Source organism: Vulpes lagopus, chromosome 19, assembly GCF_018345385.1.
Source record: "Vulpes lagopus strain Blue_001 chromosome 19, ASM1834538v1, whole genome shotgun sequence".
In the NCBI taxonomy this organism is placed as follows: Eukaryota; Metazoa; Chordata; class Mammalia; order Carnivora; family Canidae; genus Vulpes; species Vulpes lagopus.
Window position 1 is genome coordinate 51286671 of NC_054842.1, and position 25741 is coordinate 51312411.

A 25741-nucleotide genomic window follows, 5' to 3' on the forward strand; every position below is an offset into this window, starting at 1 on the left:
GAGAAGCAGGGGTGGAAGGAAAGAGGCCAGTGGAAAGGTGGTGGCGGCCAGAACTAGAGCGTTAGGAGTGGAAATGAAAATAAATGAATGGATTCAAGGCATCTGTTGAAGGCAAACTGAATAGAACTTGTGCTGGATTAGGTGTGAATGGTAAAAATGATGCCCCGTGGCTGACCTGAATAACTACATGGATTGTGGTTTCTGTGTCCTGACAACAGGAAGGAACAGGTGGGGAAGGGATTGTATCTAGGTTTCCGATTCAGTTTATTAGAGACACCTGTGGTATTGGCTAGCAGGAGGCAGGTAGATGTAAGTACCTGGAATTCAGAAGAACATCTGGTGGTTTTGTTTTGTTTTTTTCCTGAGTGCCCCCAAGGCTTCTCTTACCTTTAGAAGTCTGAGAACAACACATTTAAGCAGGGCTATCATGTTCCTAAGTGATCCTTAACATCCTTTTTCTCAAACGATCCAGAAATTTATTTTGAGAGAGCCAAAATAACTACTTGCATCGAGTATAAACATAATTGTTTTGCCGTAGAGGAAACGCTTAGTCCTATAACTAGTGCAATAAACTCAACTGACCCCACGCTGGGGCTATTCTTCTATCTGAATTTTATTTAATTTAAAGGGCTTTATGTAAACTTTCTTAGCAAATTTTCTGTTTCCTGGTACGCTAGTTTCCATGTTTCCCTGAGAAATTCATATTAACCTCTCTCCTCCTCTCGTAGTGGTCTGAACCTCAGAGTCACAGTCACAAGTTTGACATTTTCCTCCCAAGTTATCTGGCGTTTACAGCCATTGCACAATGTAAATCTAGAGCCAGTCTGTCACTGAGATTCTCTAATCTCACTAGATGAACAACCAGACCTGGATGACTCCAGTACTCAAAGACGTGTTCTAGTAAGCAGAGCCAAAACCAGTGGTTAAAAACCACAGGGAGAGAGATGTTGGCTGAACTAAAGGAAAAACTGCCTAATACTTAGCACTGTCTGAAAATGGAAATGCTTGCTGGGAAGAAGTGAATTATGGTTTCTAGCGGTGTTGAGGCACAGGGCAGGCAATGGTTTGGGGAAGATCCTGTGGTAGGGACTCAAGCGTCAGAACATAGACGTATTCTCCACTGACTAATGAATCCCTGCTCGTGCTAGAGCTTTATACATACAGTTTGTCCCGTTTATCTTCCTAATAACTCCCAAGGGAACTAGTTGTAACTCCACCAGGAGAGGTTACAGTCACGATTTAAGATTATTCAGCTAGAATGTGGCAGAGCCAGGATTTAGAGCCAGGATTTAAACTCAACTTCATCTGAATCCAAAGCCCTTGCTTATTCTTTCCACAATTCATGGAAGCTTGAGAAATGGAACTAGGGGATTTCTAAGGTCCCCTCCAGTGCTGTGGTTCTATCTGATCCAACATAGATACAGGCATCACTGACTTGACTGAGTTTTTCTTAATCATCCTTTTGACCTCAATCACATTAAAATGATAAACTGTGACTCCAAAACTTTCTGGGATCTTCATCAGGAAAGACCATTAAAAAAAAAATCAACATTTGTACTGTGTATCCCCTCTGAGCTTTCAGCAGAACTTAGTCTAAAGACATCAAAATCTTTTTTTTTCTTATGGGATTTCTGACAGGGACTTAGTTTATAATACAAATATACAGAAGGCTAAGATTTTAGTATTTCCAAAAACTGTCATGATATATTGCCCTAACTTTTCTATTCACTTTACAAGTCTTAGAAGGTCTTAGAAGATCTTGAAATATTTGACCCAAATTTTTCTGGCCTAAATTCTAAATCAGATTATTTTAAATTATTAGAATTTACAAATTAGATTCATTAAAAAATTAATATTAGAATTAATCTTAAAAAATTAGAGTCTGAAAATAAGCTTAATTTACTCTATTTCCTAGATTGAAGCTGAGCTTTCCAAGGAAAGAGCCCGACATTTAGTTGAATTTCAGGAACACGCTCTGCTTTTTAAGGAAGAAGCTAAACTGGAACTTGATATTGAAAAGGAAAAACACCAAGAAATAATCCAAAAGTATAAGAAAGAACAAGAGGAACTACAAACAAAGGTCTGCCATTATGATATTCATTATTATTTAACGGGTTTGAAACTATAGATGTTGGTTATTTCCTGCCAAGAACACCGTACAGTATTTTTAACTCAGGTAGTTCTCCTCATGGTCATTGTGCCTTGGTTTTAGCTACGTAGGTGGGATGGTTTAAATAGTCTCCAGAATGAATAGCTGAGACAAATCATATAAACATACAATATAGCTATGTATGGAATTTTTTTCTACTAAAATAAACTTACGTTTTTAAAGATTTTATTTATTGGAGAGAGAGTGAGAGAGGGTGAGAGAGAGAGAGCATGAATGGGGTGGGGGTGGGCAGCAGGAGAAGGAGAAGTCTACTCCCTGCTGAGTAAGGAGCCCAATGCACCAGGGGCCTGGATCTCAGGACCCTGGAATCATGACTGAGCCGGGAGTCAGATGCTTAACCAACTGAGTTGCCTAGGTGCCTCAAAATAAGCCTATTTTTAAAACAGCATAAATTAGGGGCACCTGGGTGGCTCAGCTGGTTAAGTGTCTGACTTTGGCCCAGGTCATGATCTCAGGGTCCTGGGATCCAGCCCCATGTCTGGCTCTGTGCTCAGTCTCCTTCCCCCTCTGCCCCTAGCCTGGCTCATGCTCTTTCTCACTCTCTCAAATAAATAAATAAAATTTTTAAAAATAAATAAATAAAAATAAAATAGCATAAATTATATAACTAGTAATTAATGTGGTTAGATATTCCAACACCTCAAATATCCAACATCAAATGATAACGAGGTGTTTTACATAATTAACATTTTTCCCAACAACTAAAGCCTTTCTCCTTTAATTGCAAATATTTCCAATTCTAGATATCTTTGAAATATTTTGAAAACTGTAATTTACCTCCATAATTTCTGAAACAGTATGTCCTAAACATAATTTTATAAAAAGATTTCATTTTTAAGTAATATCTATACCTAATGTGGGGCTCCACCTCACAACCTTGAGGTCAAGTTATATACTCTTCCAACTAAGCCAGCCAGAGGCCCCCTAAACATAATCTAAGGTTTCGTTAGGGTTGCTTTGTTATTTTAATACCTGAGTGTCATTTATTTACACGCCTGTTTTTGTGTATATGTGTATATGTTTGTATGGATGTATATGTGTGTATATATTAACCAAGACCCAATGGGGAAACCATACTCTGAATAACTCCTTAACAGTCTGTGTAAATCAAACATCAAATGGGACTTAGTGGCCCCTCCTTTGGTGTATGGGAGATATGTACAGCCTTTTCAACAGCACTCTGAATGACAGGCAGGGCCGGCTGCGGGAATACGTGACAAATATAGTATCACGGGGCCTCATACTCAAAAAGGCCTCCTACCACTTGAGTTTAATGATCTGCAGATGTTTCTTGAAATTCTTAATAACTTTATCTTTGAATTTGTGTTTTGTAAGTAGAGTCCTATTGGGAGAATGGACTAGTTCTCCTAGACTAGTTTTCTCTGAGAGAGGCCTCTTATGGTAGGCCCCAACTTGCCAGGGGTTATGGTTTTTCAAAAGAAGTCTTAAATCCAGATTTTGCAAGTGAATTCTCTTGATTTTTAAAAGCTGACTCCCTTTTTGAAGAGATGAAAACATATTTGTGGCGGTGGGAGCCTCATCTCCCAAGGATAACCTGGTCTATTTCGGTGTGGACTCGCCTCTGAATAATGGAAACTGCTGCTCAGACCTAGCAAGGACCCTCCTCCTCCCCAAATTGATTGTATATAGTGGAATATTAATTTAATTTTTAGTTACTAAGTACAAATAGATTTCTTGCAAAAGTTATTCTTAATGTAAATTTAACATTTGAAACAAATTTTGGATACATAACTCTTAAGTAATAGTTCACAAAGTCCTTGGAACTTTGGTCTATGAATGTTTTCCAGATGCTTCATAAACTGGTTTCTTGTTGTACTAATATTTATAATATGACAATATCCGTAGCATAAATAAAAAGGATATGTTTCATCAAAAGCAGCTTTGGTCTTCCCGGTTTGTTTTCTGTTCTTTGTTTTGTTTTTTAAGGAGAAAGAAAACAAGCAGCCCTTTTCCTTCCAAAGACTCCCATGACTCTCTGGAAAAGCTGTTCATCTTCTCTCATCTCTTTATCTCTCATTCTCTCATCTCTTTATCTAGAGGTACCACCTTGAGAGACAATGTATTTTCAGAGTGTTCTGGTATTCTTTAGACTTGCACAGTCTAATATGTTAGCCATGTGTAGCTACTTTAATTTCAATTAATAAAAACTAAATAAAATTTAAAATTCAGTTCCTCAGTCACATTAGCCACATTTTAAAATGCTCACTAGCCGGTCCTGGCAAGCCAGAGCCTATTGAATGCGTCTCTTCCCAGCTCCACAATTGGTGATGTCACCTTGGAATTGGCCATGGTGAGAATATTCACACCATGGAGATGAGATACAAATCTGGCTTTGTGTTTATGTGAGTCAGTTGCTAAACATGCATTGACATACTACTGTCAGTAGGCACATGTGGCTAGTGGCTACCATATTGGACATCACAGAATATCATCACAGAAAGTTCTGTTGGGCAGTACTGCTTTAGAAGGTATAGTACCTGGAGTACCTCCAGTCATCATATATAAGAAAGAAAAAAAAATAAATCAAAGGAAAACTCATTGCTATGGTGTGAGTAGACTATAACTGTGGTGCGCCCCTACGTGCATCCCCAAACATCAGGCATTTCTAGTTCCCAAAGCCACCACATACTGAATCCAAACAGGTACTTGGATCAAAACTTGAGCTGTCCTTGGTAGCTCAGTCTAGACACAGAGATTTAGGGGATCCCTGGGTGGCGTAGTGGTTTGGCGCCTGCCTTTGGCCCAGGGCGTGATCCTGGAGACCCCGGATCGAATCCCACATCGGGCTCCTGGTGCATGGGCTTGCTTCTCCCTCTGCCTGTGTCTCTGCCTCTCTCTCTCTCTCTGTGACTATCATAAATAAATAAAAATTTAAAAAAAAATAAATATTAAAAAAAAAATAGACACAGAGATTTATATATTTCCAAGGATGCTCAAGTGATTAATATGCAATTCTATTTTACATAGTAAAACTACACTTGAACTTTTAAAAAGAAGATCTTGGAGGCCTGTATAATGTCATAGGATTTGTTTTCATCTGGTTGGAAGAGAACACTGATTATTTAGAATAAACTTCTTAGAACCTTAAGAACTCTGTGGTTACCTAGAGATATTGCCTACAAACTAATTCAAACTTTATCTTACAGATACCTGACTTAATCGCAGGCGCTACTAGAGACCTAAGGCTAGAAGTAGCCACCCTTGAAGAAAAACTCCATGAATCTTATATCCGATATACTGAAGATTCTGAGTCGAAGGAGAGAGAAATCGAAAACCTTAAAAATCTGGTTGCAGACTTTGAATCCCGTTTGAAGAAGGAAATTGATAGTAATGATTCTGTGTCAGAGGACCTCAGGAAGGAAATGAAGCAGAAGTCGGACGAGCTAGAAAGAGTAATGCTGGCACAAACACAACTGATACGGCAGTTTAACCAGTCCCAGGAACAGGTAGGAAGCAGCTGATGGTGCCATCGCAATTAGTGAAAGAGCACACATTCTTTCAAAAAAATAGACCAGCAAACAAAAACATGAAAGGCAGCTTGGTGTCACGTAGAGTCGGGGACTTTTAGTCAAGGACTTGGAATTACATCCTTGTTCTGTTCTTACCTAGGCAGTCACTTAACCTCTCCCTTCTTCTAGAAATAAAGCCAGATCTAGAAGCATCTGGCTTCCTTTTCTATAAAATGAATTCATTGAACTACATAATCTCTGCGGTTTCCTGGGCACCCTGTTCTACTATGTTGCAAATGACCATTTAAAACTTCTAAGACTAGGAACCTTTGTATATTTATTTCTTACTTGTTTTGACATTAAATCTTTGCCAAATAAACTTTTAGAGCACTTGCCACTTAATTTCGGAAAATAATTTTCTGAATAATCTGAAAATAAAAACAATATATTTTATTTTATTTTTTTAAAGATTTTGACTTATTTATCTGAGAGAGAGAAAGCATGAGCAGGGGGAAGGGAAGAGAAAGGCAGAGGGACAAGCAGACTCCCTGCTGAGTGCAGAGCCTGATGCAGGGCTCCATCCCAGTACCTGGAGATCCTGACCTGAGTGGGAGCAGATGTTTAACCTACTGGGTCACCCAGGTGGCCCTGGAAAATATATTTTAAAAGTAATTCCTCTTTAGGGCTTTATATTTCCATCAACCTAGACTATAGGGTAATTTATATGTGTTGGTCTTCTTTCTTATGTATGCATGATTATTTCAGCAATGTTTTTTATCTAAACTGGAATAGACTTATTTTGATTTGAATTTTTTTTCCTAATAAAGTCTCATTTCTGAACTGCTAAGCCGTTTAGGTCTCCATGATATGATGTTCCCTGGTTTGAGAAACCTGAATTTCAGTGATTCTGCTTCTAAATTTCAAAGAGAATAAATAAATAAATAAATAAATAAATAAATAAATAAATAAATAAATAAATAAATTCAGGCTTAGCACTCAACATCTCTAGGCTTTCTTTCTTTCTTTCTTTCTTTCTTTCTTTCTTTCTTTCTTTCTTTCTTTCTTTCTTTCTTCCTTTCTTTCTTTTTTCTTTCCTTTTAAAATAACACTAAACATACTACTTACCTCTCCAGGTGTTAAGGGGGTCAGCTCATTGAGTGTCTCCTGCTGACACACAGCAGCACAGCCTTCCTGATAAAGGGACCTGCTTCATAGGCCAGGCAGGAGTGGGAAAGGAGAGCACACATGGACTTAGTTCTGCTGAAGAAACCCTAAGAAAGAGAGAGGCAATGCACATTTGCTTCAAAGGAGGCAGGAGTGGTGAAACTGTAGAGAAGGGATGGCAGGTTAAAGGCAATTAGACCAGCAGGTTTTTCTAATGCTTACGTCACCAAAGAAATGGCAATACAGAAAGTAAGGAGTAACCTATAAACTAGGAGAAGTAGAAAAAGGTAGAAGGGTTGAATCCAGTTATTATATACTGAGCATCTTGTCTATGGGTCAGACATTATGCTAGGCCCTATCTGTACAATTATGAACAAAACTGACAACTGCCATTTCCTGCTCTCAAAGAAGAATTTAAAGACAATCTTATATGAGTAATTAAATTGATTAAATATATCCAGAGGCATCTGGGTAGCTCAGTTGGTTAAGCGTCCAACACTTAGTTTCAGCTCAGGTCATGATCTCAGAGTCATGAGATCAAGCCCCATATCAGGCTCTGTGTTGAGTGTGGAGCTTGCTTAAGATTCTCTCTCCCTTTCTCACTGTTCTCTCCCCGCTACATCTCAAAAAAAAAAAAAAAAAATTAAATCGACATCCAGAGGATAGAATGACCTAAACAAAAACTTAACATATAAAAAGCATAGACTAAAGTCTTCAATATTAGCCTTAAGGACCTGTATTGGTTATTCCTTATTGCACAATAAATTATCCTCAAATTTAGTAGCTTCAAACAACAAACATCTACTCTCATAGTTTCTGTGGGTCAGGATCTGAATGTGGCTTAGCTGGGTACCTCTGGCTTAAGACTTCTTGTGAGAAGTCAGGAGTACAGTTTTGTCTGAAGGCTCAACTAGAGGAGGATTTGTTTCCAGGCTCACTTTGTGGTTGTTAGCAGGATTTACTTTATTATGGCTGTTGGGCTGAAAGCCTTAACACCTTGCTGGCTATTGGTCAGAGGACTCCCTTAATCCCTTGCAGCAAGGACTTCTCCAGAGAAAAACTTACACATGGCAGCTTGCTTCCTTCAGAGCAAGCAAGTTAGCAAGACTGAGATAGAAGACACAGTCTTTAACCTAATCTCGGAAGTGACATCCCAATGCTTCTGCTAAATTCTATTCATTATAATAAGTGAGCTAATAAGTCCAGCCCTCATTCAAAGCAAACGGATTGCACAAGGGGGTGAATACCCAAGAGGGTGGTGATAGGCTGGGGCCATTGTAGAGGCTGCCAATCTCAGGGCCTCTGGAGGTAACTTTGGCAAGAGAAACTAGATTACAGGTGGAGAGTGAATTTCTTTTTCAGACAGAAGGAGCTACATGTGAAGGCCTTCCTGCTCATTAGCTATAAAAGGAAGCCACTTAGAGATTTGATCATTACTGGGAAATAGAAAGGGATCATTCCAAAAGTAAAGTTACCTAAAGACATGCCTGGGGACAGACTTCCTTTAGCTGGGGTGGGAGGAAGGGAGGTAGATTAGATTTTCCATTAGAAGTTAAATAATTACCATTAAACTGTAAAAGTAAATAATTAAGGCTGCTTCTCTGGTTAAGCATGCCAAAGTCCAGAATATTCTTATAAAAAGAGGAAATGAGACAGAAAAAGTAATAGGATTTATGAGCCAGAAAGAATAGAGGTTGTACCATGTAAAGCAATAACACTATTATTTTGATCATACATTCCAGACACTTGAAATTTCTCAGGTTCTAGAGATATAAAGCCACATGTAGGTGAAGAGCAAATTCTCAGTAGAATAAAGGTAAATTAATGGTCTAATAAGGAAGCTAATTAACGGTAGGAAAGCCCTGTTCTCTTTCAAGAGGCAGAGATGAGTGGACTTTGCTTTTCATTGTATGAAGAACATTCTCAAGGATAGGAGGAAAGCCAGAGCCTCTAAAGGGCAAATAGGCATTCCTGTATGGAGTAGGGATTATTGTAGAGCATCCACAGAAACAACAGGGGTCAAAAATGTCAAGCAACAAAAGGTGCAGGTAAATAAGAAGAGAAAACAGAAAGCAAAACTGTATGGGAAATGTGAATGAGGAAAGAGGGCCTGTGAAAACTCTTCATATGGAGAAGACACACATAAAAAAAATTGGAATTTTTTTTTAAAAGAAGAAAGAAGTCAGAAAAGAAACATAACATGTTAGAGAACAGAACATCATTTAAACCCAGGTTTAAAATAATAATAATAATAATAATAAAATTTAAAAAAAGAAAAATATTTTAAAAATTAAAAAAAATTTAAATTAAATAATAATAATAATAATAATAATAATCATCATCATCATCCCAGGTTAAAATAGATCACATGCTTCTTGCTGCCAGTTTTCCTTCCTGCTAGCTTTGTGTGTGTCCTGTCAAGACTGTGCAGCCTGTCCCCACTATCGGGGGGCTTGTTGTAATCCAGAGGAAGAATGTGGTAAATCCAAAAGAGAAGGAAGAAGAGGAGAAGGAGAAGGAGAAGAAGAAGAAGAAGAAGAAGAAGAAATTACATACAAGTACCAAAGGAAAACCAGTACAGAGTGTTCAATATTTTTGTTGTCTTAAGATTATCAATAATGAAAACAAAGGGATAGAAGTTTTAAATTCTATCAGTTCCTCTAGCAATCTAATAAAACTCAAAGACATTCAAAAATAAAAAGGAATGCTCTTGGTTAATTAAACATGGAGGGATCCCTGGGTGGCGCAGCTGTTTGGCGCCTGCCTTTGGCCCAGGGCGTGATCCTGGAGACCCGGGATCGAATCCCATGTCGACTCCCGGTGCATGGAGCCTGCTTCTCTCTCAGCCTGTGTCTCTGCCTCTCACTCTCTCTCTCTGTGTGACTATCATAAATAAATAAAAATTAAAAAAAAAAGATTTAAAAAAAAATAAAATAAAAAAATAAACATGGAGAATTGAATACAGATTTTAATCTATGATTCATCCCAAAACAGCACTAAAATGACAGTAAATTAATTAAAAGTGAATACATCCATAGGGAAAAAAGAATAGGAGAGGAAGGAGTTGACACCAGGTGAAAGACATGTTGACTGAATTTTGGAAAATAATTAGGAAGTAATTTGTAGACTGCAAGATGTTGAAACCTAATGCCTGTGGGGATTGGGGAAGTAGGGTAGAACCCTAAAAGCAGCAACTCCAGTTATGTGACACAACACTGGAAAGGCTCAGGAATTCAAGACACCAGATTCTTCTGAAAGAGAGAAGAGTAGATCTGAAAATAGGATTGTTTGAATGATTGTAAAAGGACCAGATAAATCCTCAGATGCCCTCCCAAACCCCTAAGCAACCCTCAGTCACCATTCTGGCAGGATACCAAAGATTTATACTCTAGAAAAACTGAATGTGAGGGGCTTTGGACCTGAGGATATAGAACAACAGAATGGGGGATAAGACTGGAATGAAAATCTGTATCTTAAAAAGTGAGACCTTCTGGTTCACTTTACCACTTACTTACCAGAACACAGACAAACAGGTTTATATATCAACAGCTAAGAAATTGGAAGAGCCTTCTCTGGAGATATGAGGCAGAAAAGAAAAGAAAATAGAAGAGAAGGGAAGGCAAGGGAAAAAAAGGAAAGGAAAGGAAAAGAAAAAAAAGAGAAGAGAGAGAGAGAAGAGAAGAGAAGAGAAGAGAAGAGAAGAGGAGAAGACAAAAGAGAAGAGATAAAAGAAAAAACCAATGGCTACTGATAATTGGGGTCAGAGAAAATGGCAATTGTTCATGTCTTATCTACCCACTAAGAAGTATACCAATCAATAAACCCTCATATAGGCACACAGAGCTTCTAGGAACATTTTTGGAGACTCATTTTTAAACATGAAGAGCCAAAGGATCACCAAACATCCTAGAAACACCTCTAATATGAGACAGAAACAAGGATCAAACAAATAAGCAAAAAAACCCAAAAAACAAAAAAAAAACAAAACCACCAAAAAACAAAGAAATACCCAACGCAGAATAAAAAGACATAAAAAAAAGCAGGGAGCAAACGTGAGCTTCAAAAAGAGCATAATTAACATCCTAAGAGAGAAAAGAAAAGATACTGAATCCATGGAACAGGAACAGGAGGCTATGAAAAAAGAATAAGAATAAATATAAGATATAAAAGCTAAAGTAAAAAATTCAGTACTTGAGTTAGATGATAAAAATTATTAAATCTCCCGGAAGGTTAAAAAAAAAAAAAAAAGCAGAGATAAAGAAAAGAAAATTAGGAAAAGAAAGTTAGAGGAGATTTGGAGAGAACAGAAAAAGTGGAAGAAAATTACCCAGAAATTAATCAAGATAATTTCCAAGTCCTGAAGGACATGTACTTCTACACAATGGATGGTAATTGGGTAATAAAGCAACCACACCAAAGCACTTCATCATGAAATAGCAATATGTTAAGGATAAACATAAGTACTTAGGAAGTTTCGGGGAGGGGGGAGCAGAGTAGGAGGGCAGGTTGCTTAAAAAGGATCAGGAATCAAAATGGCCTCAGAATTCTTAACAATAGCAGTAGAAATTAGAAGACAATGGTTTCCACATTCTGAAGAAAAACTATTTTCAACCTAGAATTCTATAGCCTGCCAAATGATGGATCAAGCAAGTATCAAATAAGGATATTCTCAGATACTAGAATTCTCAAAAATGATATTTTCCTTTGCAACGTTTCTTGAGAAGCTTTCAGATGATATATGACACCATAATGAGGGAGCAAAATCGGAAAGGAGAAGACACAGGAATCGGGAAGTAAGAATTCCAGCACAGGAGAGAAGTGGAGCGAATCCCCAAGATGATGGCAGGAAGAAATCCAAGCATCAGGGCAACAGATTTAGAGAACAACCAGGCTGTGTTCAGCAGAATGGAGAGTTCATAGAAGTGCGTCTCCAAGAACAAAGAGAAGCTGATGGGTTACATGGAGTGTTTGAACATGTCGAAAGGATATTTACATTTCTATAAGTGGTTTTGATGAAAAATTAGTAACCAACACCTAGAACCGTAAGCAGATAAATAGTGAGGCAGTGATTAAGTCTGGAAGGAAGCTATGCAAGAAGGGAAATGTAATCATAGTTCACTGCATGGCTCAGGTATACATAATATTTATATACTGTACTCATCTAAAGTAAAATATAGATTTGACTAAAAATCATGATGGAAATTGGAAAGATTTTCCAATAAAATTGTGATAGGGATTTCTCCCAGAGGAAGAGAAACATCTCATGGGGGAAGGTAAAGCATCTAGGAGTTGGAATAGGAAGCTAGACCTTCATTTTGCATTCTATGAAGCTGGTAGATAATGGCTTCAAAACAAAAACCACGAGATGACCGCATAATGTTATTATTTAGGAATATGGAAATAAATATCACAAGAAACTGCTGGAAAACCTTAAGATGGTTATTCCTGGGTTGTAGGACTTGGAAGTATGAAGGAGTGCTTCTTCTCATTATACCATAGTACTATTTTAATTTTTAAATGTGTGAAGTATTACTTTAATTAAAAAAATAATTTAAAACAATGTAAAGGAGTAATATATATATATATATAAAGACCTAATAGAAAGGGTGGCAGAAGATAGGATAAAAAGGCAAAGTTGTTTGTTTGTTTTTTGTTTGTTTGTTTTGTTTTGTTTTAAAAGGCAAGGTTTTAGAAAATGTAAAACGATTTTTGAAAAATAGATGCTGGGGCACCTGAGCTCAGTCAATTAAGTGTCTGACTTGATTATGGCTCAGGTCATTATCTGAAGGTCATAGGATGAGGCCCTCCTTCCTGCTCTGAGTTCAGCGCAGAGTCTGCTTGAGATTCTTTCACTGTCCTCCCCACCGCCACTCTCCCAATTCATGTGTGCGCTCTCTCTCTCTCAAAATAAATAAGTAAATAAATAATAAAATCTTTAGAAAATAAAAATTAAAAACAGATACTAAGAAGAAAAATAGAACAAAGGGATACTTCCTGAAAGAGAGGTCCTGTGGGAGATGGGGTGGTCAGAGGACTGTCTGAGGAGGTAATATTCAAGCAGACCTAAAGTGAGGAGAAGAACATTCCAGGCAGAGGAAACAGGAAGAGTAAAGGCCCTGCAGCAAAGAACACCTGGGAACCTTGGAAAAAGCACGGGGGAGCCTGCTAGCATTGCTGAAGCTTAGTGAGCAAGGAGGACGATGGTGGAAAGCAAGGCTGGAAGGACCAATCCACGCGGAGTCTGTAGTCCTGCAGCGAGGACTTTGGATTGCTTTCTCAGAGTGATGGAAAGCCACCTGGAAATTAGGAACAAAGCAGCAACACGATTGGATTTATTTTTAGAGGATAACTCTGACTGCTGTGTAGAAAACAGGTTGAAGGGAGGCAAAAATGAAAGCAGGAGCACCAATGACAAAACTCTTGAAACGATCTAGAAACTCATGGATGGTCATCGTGGTGAAGAAGGTGAGAAGTGGCCAGACTCAGGACGTATTTTCAAGGTAGAGGCAATGGAATTGCTGATGGGTTGGATGATGTGAAAGTAGAAGACGGATCAACGATACCTCCGAAGTTTGGAATGTCAGCAACGGAGATGGGAAATACTAGGAAAGGAATACATCTGGGGAGGAATATCGAGAATTTGAGTTGGCACATGTTAATCTTAGGTATCCAAATGGAGGTATGTAATGGGCAGCATGTCTGGGGGAAGGCCCAACTACAGACTGATTTTAGGACAACCACATGCGGCTGATACTTAAGCCTTGGTACCGCATGAGATCACCCAGGGAATTGAGGCAGTAGAGGCTTGAGAACAGGCACTGCGACTTTTAGAGGCTGGGAGGAGGAGAATCCAGCAACAGTGACAGAGAAGGGATGTCTAGTGAGTAGGAGGAAAACTGGAGAATGCTAGCAAGGACTGTAAGGAGAGAAAGAATTCATCGAAGGGAGCATGCAACTTCTATGGGGCCATAATCCCGTATTCAAAACGTTGCCTTCCCGTAGATCTGGGAATTCACATGATTTCATATTTTAGGGCAGGCCCTCCCATGCAATAACAGTAATATTTCTGCAGTGAAGCATAGGAACGGCCTCACGGAGTAAAATGAAGATTATCAGTCCAGTCAGATTTTATTACCAAAGATAATGAGTCACGCAATTTTTTTCTTTTCAGAACTTTGTGGAAGTCTAAATTGTGGCTAATGGATTGTGGATGTGTACTTACTTTCTTGCCAACAGCTATTTTTTGCTGGTTTTGTTCCTTCACCTGACCATCACTTGGGATCTTGGATACGATTTTGTTTAGAAAACAAAAAAAGGAGAGTGCATAAGGTGGCTCTGTAGGATTAGAGACCCAGAGAGATGATAAGAGAAAGCGAAGGAAGAATTTTCCCCACACTGTCTACAGTGGTCACCTTTTGGGAGATAGGAAGAGATGGAGGGGGTTTCACGTCTTAAACTTTTTTAAAAATTTGGGGATTATGGGTGACTTTAAAACTTTTTGGTGTTTTAAAGATTTTTTTCAAATATTAGATCTATTAAAGAGAGAAAACCCATATATTTAGGAAAGTTTACTAACAAATCTGGCCATGATGGATTTATGTGAACTCAAGGATTAAATCTGAGGAACACAGGGTATTTGCAATCACAAACAGCTCTTCTTGCAGAAGGGATTTGCTTAGTTTTAGGACGTACATTTTCTATATATATTCTCATATTCAACTGATATAGATAAAGTGGCACACATTTCTCTGGTAATTCCATTTATGAGAAAAAGTACCAGTTGGTATATTAACAAACGAGTAGTTCTCAAGTTTGGGACCAAATAAAATCAGAACATCTGAATCGCTTCTCTAACCTCTGGCTCCCCAGGGAGCAGGGGGAGAACTGGAGAAGCTTCTAGGAGCCGCGGGAGTGGGGAGAAGCAGTGGAGGGAGGGGGAGAGCCGAAGAAGGCGGCCCTGCACTTGGTGGAGACCATTTGTCCTGATGCAAAGTGCAGAAAATTGACAGAATGAGAAAAAATACAGAAAAAAAATGTTTCTGTCATGTTTAATTAATACCAACCAAGTCCTAAGTAGATTCTTGACTTAGAAAAATGAATCCTGATCTCTGAGCCTTCATCGGTTCTTCCTCCCCATCCTGAAAAATCTGCTCTTGGAGCATATTAGTTGAAGGGATTATTTCCCTATTTCTCCTTCGGCTTGGCTGTATCCGCAGTGGTTATTCCACGGTGCCCATTATGTCCGTGAGCGTAGGAATACAATTTTAGAGCAACCCGCCTAACATCCATCTTCTTTTTTGGAAATACATGCAGATTCTCATTCTTGTCTTACCAAAGGACAGTTTCTACTGTTTTTCTGCAGGGTTTTGGGCTGATCAGATCAGTTGTCCAGAAGCCTTAAATGGAAGCTTGGTCACATCCTTTGCTAGCTCCTACTCATCCTTCTGGTTTCCACAGCTTTCCCACAGTTTCCCTTTGTCTCAGCTCATCTCCTCCCCGCTAGGTTGTTCAGCTCTCCACTCACCCTGGGACATATCTAGTTTGGGTGGATGGAAACTATAACCTGATCATTCCGTGACTGGTTCAGACCTCACTGGGTGTAAAGCATGAAGAAAGACACCCATCTGTGCTTATCCTCCACTGAGGACTTGCTTTCCTGGCATGTTCCCCACCAAATTGCCAAATTCAGGCAGTTGCCATCACGAATGAGATTCCCACCTTCAGGGTGATCAAATTACCCAGCAAAGCTGTCTCTTGCTTCTTCCACTGTTTTTGGAATCAAAAGCAATCCAGCTGTCTCTAAGGATAAAAATGAAAACAAACATAAAAATAAACCACTCGTTTATTGCAAAGAGTGGGGGAAATTGGCCATTTTTTGATATCAGAAATTTCAAACAGATGGTGAGCTAATTTATATTTTCACTTTGACATTTACTTACCCAATGGGAGCGCAATTAGGCCATATTTCAAAGCCACTCAAAGGGGCCTTCATCTGAAAATGTTATAGACGTATCTACAGATAATGCTCTTCACCATCAACAGAGCTTAAGGACCCAGAAACACTAGCTCTTCCATGCCAAGACCACTCTAATCAAGGGATTGATTAATGTGGGATAGGAGCCGCCTCTGAAAATGTTGGCCTCCTGCTATCCTTCCTGCCTCCCGTCTTGCCCCACTTCCGGCCATTTTCCCCAGAACTAGCAAAGGGATCTTCCCTTAATGCAAATTTGACCATGCCAGCCCCCTGCTTGAAATAAACCTTACGATGACTCCACAGGGCCCTCAGAATTAAGTTAAAACTCTAGTATTATCACGTTATTAAAGTCATCTTCACTCTGACCCTGCTCACTCCTCCCTGCCTCAGTCCTGGTCTCTCCTCCTCTTGTGCCCTCTGCCCCCGAGTTATACTAAGCCATGTGTCGTCCCAAAATGTGCCTCCCCCTCTCTCACTGCCAGGCATTTGCAGTCACTGCCCACTTTGCCTGGAAAACCCCTCTGCCCCTTCTTCACCTGGCTCATGCCTCCCTTTTCGTTTTGACTTACGCTTTACTTGCACCCCAGCGATACCATTTTACCATGCTAAAATATGACCAAAGATGATTTTACCTGAAACATTTAGAATGCTGTGACTTTGCTGATTATTCTCATGTTTGCCCAGGATTTTCATTCTTACTGAGCTCCCATCTTACACATTTTCCTATGCTGTTCCATGAAAACACACGTTAAAATCCTATAACAATACAACCTTCCAAAAAAATAAATAAATAAAAACCACCCTGGAAAGATACATTTTGCTTAAATCACTGAAAGCAATCTAATCACAAGTGAATGATTCTTTTTCCCCACATGATGGAATTTTCCACTTATGTGCTTTACTGACTCTGGCCACATCCACGTGTGCTCTTGTCATGCCCTGTCACACACAGTCCGCCCCCGAAATAGCAATCCTCTAAACTTGATGTGTTCTATTTCCATTTTGTTACTCCATAGTTGGATAAATTATAACATTTGAATTGCCTGTTGTACAAAACTGAATTATAATCTCAATTTTAAAAGAAGATCATAGCAGGTGGTCTGGGTGGCTCAGGTCAGTTAAATGTCTGACTCTTTTATTTCAGCTCAGGGCATGATCTCAGCATGGTGAGATCAGGCCCTACTTTGGGCTCTGCACTGGACATGGAGCCCGTGTAGGATTCTCTCTTCCTCTCTCTCTGCCATCCCCCTAAAAAAAGAAAAGAAAAGAAAAGAAAAAGAAATAGAGAGGATGATAGCAGAGAATTTGCAGATATTGAGAAATTCACCTGAGATTTCACAGAGTTTGTGGCAAAGACAAAAATAGAAGTTCTAACTGCAGCCTGTTTCAGTTCAGAGGTTCTCCTGGTTTGGAAATAATAGAAGAAAGAGAAATAGTCCTTTGAACGGGAAGCTAATAGCCTTGAAGAAGGATGAGTTCCAGAGCAGTGGGCCCCAGCCCAAGATGGTCAGCAGCCCTTCCAAAGTTCAATCTGGACTTGGCGGGCACTTTGCTCCCATTATACTTGCTATGGGGACATCTTTGGGTTCACTCCATCTTTTCATTTCCTCCTTTAGTGGAGTGTCACTTGCCTAAAATAGCTTTTAAGTGGCTTGCTTTATGGATGTTTTCCGTAGAACACTGCTCCTTTCCTTTCAGGCTTGAATTTAATTTTAGTAAATGGATTGAATTTTATTTTTCTTTTAATGAGAGTTCTTGTCATCACATCACCCATCACGTTATCCTTCCATATTAGTGCACCTATTATTCATTTCACCAATTTATTGACCTCATTAGTTAACTGCTATTCGTTCTTTTCTTTTATATGTTCAAATAAACTTAAGACTTTCTATAGCTTTCTTAATCAAGGGAATTTTTTATACTAAGTTATTGAAAGCCCTTTAAATCTAATCACTTCAATACATTTTGCCAGCTAACTGACTAGTAGAGAGGAAATAATGCATTGATGGTTGTGCCCTTTAGAATAGTTTAGATTGTGTTTAGAAAACTTGCGTAAAACTAGATGAAGTGTCTTACTTTTTTTTTTTTTTAAATTGCTTCCGTGTCCTGGAACAAAATGTCTCCTGCATGCTTGATATAATTAATTAGATAATTCATTTAGGCATTGGTAGCTTGGAACAGGGCTCTGGAAGCAGGCAGGACCCTGCCACTTCAGAGCTGGGTGACTCTCAGCAAGTTACATAAGCAGTGAGGCTTCAGTGTGTTTCTTTGTCAAATATAGTTGTTGAGAGCAGGAAATGAGGTGACATCTGACATAGCAACTGATTAATCTTCTCTATCCCTCCCTCCCTTACCTTTTCAACAAGTATTTCGGATGGAGTTGATGAAAACCAGATGAGAAAGCCACCAACACCATCCTCGTTCTCTAATTCCTCAACAAAACAAAACAAAACAAAACAAAACAAAACAAAAAAAGAAACCAAAAAAAGTGACCTAACTGGAAGTAAATATTTAACCCTCATGATTTTTAAAAATATATGATTATATGGATACATATGTATATTAATAATATATGTAAATGATGAAGCTTTGTTTAACCCAGACATGCTGCTGATTTTCTAGAAAATTGTGGAGCAACTGTTAATCTGGAATTGTGCCATATTCTTCAATTCTGATTACCAAATTTGGAATTGAATAGAATTCTGATCATAATCACAAGAAACTCAAATACAGGAAGATGCTACTTTCTTGAATGCTTTGTTATTTAGTTCCACTGACAGAAGATTAGTCAGTAAAGTCTTAGGAGGACACTTCCCACTGACAATCAGATTTGGGAATGCCTTTGATAGTTTTACAAACTATAGAAATTCATTTTTAGTTAAAGGATCCTATAGCACAATCATTTTAATCGTGTTTACTTCTTCAGGTATTACCTTGAGTTGTTTACTTTTCAACCTCTTTTTTGACATCCTACAGACATGAATGTTAGGAAGTTAGAAAGATCCAAGACCTAATTCTTACCATGGGCCTTGAAGTAATTTGGATGAATTCTATAGATGGAGGATGGGTAACTCTTCAACTAAAACAGCAGAATCTCAGAATTTGAAGGGGCCTTGATGATCTCTAGTCTAGTCACACATTTGAAGTTTAAATCTGCTCCAGTACATCCCAGTCAAGTGAGAGTCAACCCTTCAGGGAATCCTCCAGACAGCTCTGGCTATTAAAAAGCTATTCCTTATCTTCAACCCGGTAGCTTCTACCCTTGGCTCCAAATTCTGTTGCAGACGTAAAAAAAAAAACAGCTCTGCCCAAACTCATGAGGCTGCAAACTTCTCGAGGGCAGGTATTGTATCCACTACAGCTTCTAGTAACTTGATAAATGATTGTTAAATGGAGTTAAAAGCAAAAGATGTTCCTTGTTTTGATATATGTCTTACATAATAGTAAATGACCAGTATATTTAAGGTCTATTGAGAAAGCATCATATAAATTAACTGATTTTACTGTTTAAATGCTATGGCTGATATGTTTTATTCTTCAGTGTTACAATTCAAGCAATTTTATCTGTCTTCTGTATTGCAGTTTACCTTCATTATAAAATAACATACTTGTCCCTACAATATTAACCATGAGACGTCACACGTGCCAACAAACTGAAACCCCACTAAAGTAGGCATTAGAAGTTCTGGTTTCCAGCCCCAGCCCCCCATTACCCATCTGAGTGATCCTAGCTCTTGTTCCCTATTATGCAAACTGCAAAGATTGAACAAAATGTCCTCTTTAAGTTCTTCCCAGCTTCACCAATCATTTGCGTTTTTAGCTCGTCTGTCCCATGTAGTAGAGTATCCACAAAGACAGTCAAAGAGAAGACTTCTGATTTCTGGTTCAATTCTCCATTTATATGCCGATAATTATCCATATGTACAGTTTAAAGCTACGGATGCTTCCCCCCCCCCCCCTTTTCTCATTTCAGAACACTTTTCTTCAGGAAACAGTGCGTAGGGAGTGTGAAGAACGCTTTGAACTGACAGAGGCTTTGAGTCAAGCCAGAGAACAGCTTCTGGAGCTCAGGAAGCTCAGTGGAAGTTCACCTTTGTCATCGTGCTCCCCTAACCAGGGCAGCCTAACCTCCTCTGCTGCAGTGGCCAGTAATCAGGGAGACAGAAGCCGTGCAAGACCGAACTCTGGAAAAGGAATCAAAATCCCCAGCCTGCACGGAGTATCAAAACCCACTGCTCCCCCAACCTCAGCTCAGTCCAAGAGGGTAGGCGGCTCAGGTTTGCCCACTCTCCCCCAACCCCATCCTCCCAGAGGTCGAACATCTTCAGTAAATGACACCAGACAAAGACTGGCTGCCATTCTGCGGAGGAGACTGAGTCAACAGTGAGTGATCCACACGGCACGCCTGGTCTTTCCAGTGTGCCAGGGATACACTGTAACTGAGGATGGCAAAGGTCAAGTCATTATCACAGATCAAGAATGCATGTTTGTAGATATTTTTAATAGGATAATTGGAAAAACTAGGAATTGTGAAGCCACACTCTCTAAGAGACCTTTGAAATTGCAACAGATGATGAAGTTGTCGATAATCCCAGAGGGCCACTCTCCATATTTCTGTATCGTATGTTTAGATGTGTTCTATGAATATGTCCTTTTAGAGATCATAGGTAAATGTTTTCACTCATAGCATCTTTTCAGAGTTTGTTGTTTGTTGAGCTGAATAGGTTAGAGATGTAAATCATATTTCAAATAGAAAACGGAAGTACTTTAGTCCTAAATTTGATAGTTTCCAAAATGTTTAGTTCAAATATTCACAGAATTCATTATCTGCATAGAAACCTCTTCTTTCTCACCTCACAATCTAATTGATTAGTCTAATTTCTTTTTAGGCCAGAAGTAATGATAGGTACCCTTCAAGAAGGCAGGCTTCCTTGTGAGGCTGGGACCTTCTAGAAAAAGGGACAGCAACTCCAATACAAGGAAAATGTGGTTTACCTTTCAAACTATTGAGATTATTTTTAAAAACAGAGAGCCTGGATAACCATGAAAATTTACTTGGTAAAGATTTTCTACATTGAATGCTTTTTGCTAATCACAGTTAGATTTTTATTTGAATTTGTATCCTACAGCTATTGGTTAAAGAACTAATTCAGGACAGTTCTGTAGAGGTGCATAGTGCTAATTGGGGGTTCACATTTTACTACTGAAAATGGGCAACTGGTTAATATATTTTCAATTTTCAGAGTGAAAAATTAAAACCAGAAACCAAACAGCTATTTTAAGTTATAAAGCTTCAAGTCCCTCCTATTTCTTAAAACACAACTCTTTACCTTAAGCTAATGTTTGTCTATCTTTTTCCTCTTCAAGCTGAAATGTAATTTTTTTTCAAGACTGACTGACTTAAACCTTTCATCTGACTGTATCAGGGATATCGAGGCTTCTTACTTCCAGATGAGCATAGAATAACACGTGAAAAAATGGCATGTAAAACTCTCCTCTGGCTATCATATTGATGAGAGAATCCAAAGGTACTTGGAATCCCTCCAATCTGAAAAAAAAAAAAAAAAAAGTAAAGCTACTAAGTAAATTCAAGTTTATCTCTATCTTTCAAAGGATTAGTCTAATCTACCAGGAGTGTTTTAGCCTCAAAAAAAAAAAAAGAAAAAAAATTCCACATTAGGTCCGCTGATTCTCTGACTAGTTTGAGTATATCTTATGTTAAGGCTCAGAATGCTGAGTTTTCGCTTTACAGAGATCAGTATTCCTTATGATGGCATTTGACAAGAGAACAAAACATCATTGAATGTTGACCCCCAAACGTCTCTTTACAAATAAAGCATAAATGCCCAAAGAGGTCTGACTTGGCTACAGCAGTACAGCTGATTAGAGACAGAGCTAAAACCAGACCACTGTTAACTGACCCCAACTTTCCACCTTGCTTTTCCACTCATCAGAGATTCCCCAGCCCCCATCATGACTTTTCTCAAAAGCCCTACATAGTATTTACCTAATATTTTCTTTAAATGCCCTCACTTTTTAAAGTTATTAAAAAGAAAACTTGACCCAAAGGAAGAAAAACTGTATTGAATTTGATTTTCTAGGTATATTTTTTCTAATACTTGGAAATAAATGCGTATCTACTAAAATATGAAACGTTAATTGGCACACCCCCTAAAATCATCCTGTGTAATGACACTAATACTCATGCCGTACTCAGGGAAGTATGGTCCCAGACCTCGATGTTCCTGATCTGGTATTTGCATGTTTATTACAAATACTAGTGACATAGGGTAGATGACAAAAGCTGATGAAAACTTTAGTAAAAGCATACAAGAATATCAGATGGTCCGTGTATCTCCACAGTCTCACAATTTCAGCAATCTCTTCAGGAACCATGAGGATACGTTTTTCCCAAATTATGAATAGATTTAAATTTGTAAAGAAAGTCACACACGAGCTTTTCTAAAGTGATGTAAAGACTATCAGTGCAAAACCCGGTTTCTTGATTTGTTGTTACACTCTTGCTTATATAATGAGTAATGATGCAAATAACCTCTCTGAGCGCAGAATCAGGATGTGCGGTAAGGCTGTGCTATATTCCACAAGTACATTAGAGAGATAAACAGACAATATTTACGTTTGTTTCGAACTAGACCACTTGAATGGTGCCCTCTAAGCTATGTGCTGGTGTCTTTTAAAGAAAGACACTTAAAAGAGAATCACATTAGTGTTAGTAACCTGGGGATTTAAGAGCACAAACTTTCCTTGATTTTCTCACCGATGAGCTGACTCCTAGCATGAAACAGTAGCAGGAATGTTAAGGAAGTGGTGAATATCATGGCAAATTAGAGCTCTCAAATGCATATGATGGATATTGGTTTAAGTCTATTAGTTCTAATTTCTCTCTCTACCTATGTTTTCCGTGACCTCAAGGGAAGGATTGATGGGTGCAAAAAGGAAAGAATATCACAGAAAATATTCCTCACAGAATTATAACCCTATTTCGTTTTTCTTCTGTAGACAAAGATGGAGAATTCTATAGTTGACATAGATTTCTCAAGTAATTTTTGAAAGTCTTTTTAAAATTAAATTACTACATTTATAGTTAGTCAGAATTACTTAAAAGTTATATTTCCTGGAAATGGAATTGGCTGGAAGAGACATTGATGTTGAAAATTATGTAAAACTAAGGTTTTTAAAAAATATTCTATTAGTCTTAAAAGTTTTTATAATACTACAGATCAATTATAGCTAATTTTGTTGATTATGGAACAAATTTTCTCAAGCTTCATCTTGTAGGGTTCTTATGATTATTATAATTTTGCACTGATAGAACAACCTAGTATCCTAAAAGGGTTAATGCACTGGAACTGAAAATTCCAGAATATTATGTTGTATTTTTTTTATTATGTTGTATTTAACGGAACACAGGAAAGCAATTTAATATGTGCCCAAAGTTCACAAATCCTACAATGATTATGGATTTTTTTTTTTTTACTTTTTCACTTCCATGCCTTAAGAAAATAATGCATGTGCACTGTATTTTGCACAGAACACCTCTATAGTCCCCAAGCCATGATAGGCAATAATGGCAGCATTCCTAAGGTGGTGTCTATGGTATCTTAAGGAGGAAACTCTGCTTTTCCTTTTTGAAAATATTAACCCTATATAGTAATAAATTGTGAAGCCAATGTAATTGGGTTGCATCTTTAGAATCTTAAATACAAATCATGTCATCTTTGTTTATTCTTAGTTCGCACAAAATTTTCTTAACAGCACAGTAGTTGAATCTGAAACACACCTATCCTATGACAATATTTACCACGATCCAGCATTCGAAAGATTTCCTTCCTCTCCAGCATTCACATAGCATAGTGCTTTATATCCATTAAGTGAGTAAAAGCATTTACTAGACATCCCTTACCCCACCCCAAAATATATAAAAGAATACTGTGTCACAGAGATTACATAATTTATCCAAAACAGATACTAATTAAGACCAAGGAATAACTTTGAAATTTCTACAGTTTCTGAGCGTCTTGATCTGTAGAATAATAGTGAAGCTATATTATACAGTCACTGATTTCTTCAACAGATACAGAGAATTGAAAAAGCACTGGGAGAACTATACTAATGAAGACAGACCACAGATTGCCAAGATTTGTATAGTAGAGAGTGAGAGGAAGCAGATGCAGAAATTATAACATAGGTGCAGTCGGTGCGGAGAAGAGAATCAAAAGCAAGGTGTTACGTGAGTTCAGCTTCTTGCTGGAAGAATCAGGGAACATTTTTAGCAAGAACTGTCATTTGTCAAAGGTCCTAATAGGTAGAGTTTTACAGAAGAAGGTACACTAGGTAGAGGAGATGTATAAAGAGGCACAGAGACGGGAAGGTTGGAAGATATTTAGTGAAGGGAAGTAATAAATTATGAAGTTGTTGAATAAGGAGCTTTGCAGCATTTTGACTGGAAGAGGCATGCACTTTGTTGAAATCTGGCAGGGATTTAGAGGAACGATTATGGAGTGGAAAGACTGGAGACGGAACACGAGTTGGTAGATTAGTACAGTAGTCCAGACAAGAGTGACTTGAGATTCTGAGTAAAGATGCTGATAATGGAAATAAACAGGAAGGAGCTGACTCCAGTTCTATTCAGAGAAGGGAAAGAATTTGTTCCCTGTTAAATATTTTTTGAAACTGTTACTAGCTATTGCCACTTAGCAGGGGTACAGTGTGTGTGAGATCAGCTCCAAATAAAAGATCACCCTCTACTTAAGAATATTACAGTTTCTCTGAAAAATGTGAAATCATAAACTATACTTTCATTTGGGCAACAGATAACTAATCCCACAGACTCAGTATTCATAAGAACTTTCCTTAAAGTTAGAAGAAAATTAAAATCTAAGTAGTGTTCTAAGAATTATGGAGGAAGAATGAAGAAATTGACATTTAAAAAAAAAATAGTGATCATCTTGGCCTCAAAAGCGGCAAAGCGCAACTCAGTGGTGATCTTTGGGAGTGATAGAGTGCAATAAAACCTTTCCTGATTATGAGGGAAAGTACAGGAGATAGCAGCCAAAATAAAAATGAGTGTTATCTTAAAATCCTTAAATTTCAAAGCAACTTGACACATCCCCTGGACCAGACCTATAATTTTACAGAAGGAGATAATGGGTCCCTTAGAGGTTAAATAATCTTTTAAATTCTTATAACTGCTTAACAGCTGACTTGATGAGAAAGTCACGGCCTCCAGCTCTTGGCCAAACATCTCATTCCTAGACTGGAAGAATAATATAAATGCTGTGAATTTTCGCCGCTCAAAGTGATCCAGCAGGATCAGTGTCTCTTGGGACCTTGTTAGAAATGCAGACTATCAGGCCTCACACCCAAGCCTACTGAATGAAATCTGATTTTAATGAGATCCACAGGTGATTCTTATACATATTAAAGTATGACAGTCTCGCTCACTGTGGTGCCACTGGCCCTGGTATATCCCACCTCTAAGAGCCATGCATTAGGATTGAACAGAAATAATCTTTCTAGACTCAGTTCCTTTATGCCTAACTGAAACCAATGGTGCTCTGAGACCACCTACCCCCCTGTTGACCCATCCAACACCTCAGATCCCAATGCACTCAAATCCCTTCTTTTTTCTTTTTCTTTCTTTCTTTCTTTCTTTCTTTCTTTCTTTCTTTCTTTCTTATTGATTGTAAATCTGGAAAACGCTCCAGAAAAACTAGTGAATTAAAGGAAATCAATATCCAATGAATATTCATAGAATCTTATGTCATGATCCAAGTTTCTGAGCCTGCAAAGAACTGAAGATTTGTTATTAAAAAAAAAAAAAATCCCGTGGAAATGCTTTCATTTTGATCATTGGTAACTCATTGAATAATCTTACATTTAATCTCATAATGGTACATCTTTAGATATCTGATTCAAAAAAAAAAATCTGGTAAAGCTGGT

The 25741-nt window shown here is 38.2% G+C and overlaps 1 protein-coding gene across 1 annotated transcript in view; it reads left to right on the forward strand.

Moving 5' to 3' along the window:
• The window catches only part of LEKR1 (leucine, glutamate and lysine rich 1), a 167192-nt gene extending 147027 nt beyond the window's left edge, over window positions 1-20165 (forward strand). Inside the window, exons 11-13 of the mRNA XM_041733691.1 lie at window positions 1916-2080; window positions 5338-5637; window positions 19752-20165. Coding sequence (XP_041589625.1) covers window positions 1916-2080; window positions 5338-5637; window positions 19752-20165 — 879 coding nt within the window. The remainder of the gene's footprint in view (window positions 1-1915; window positions 2081-5337; window positions 5638-19751) is intronic.
• Window positions 20166-25741: the final 5576 nt, after the last annotated feature.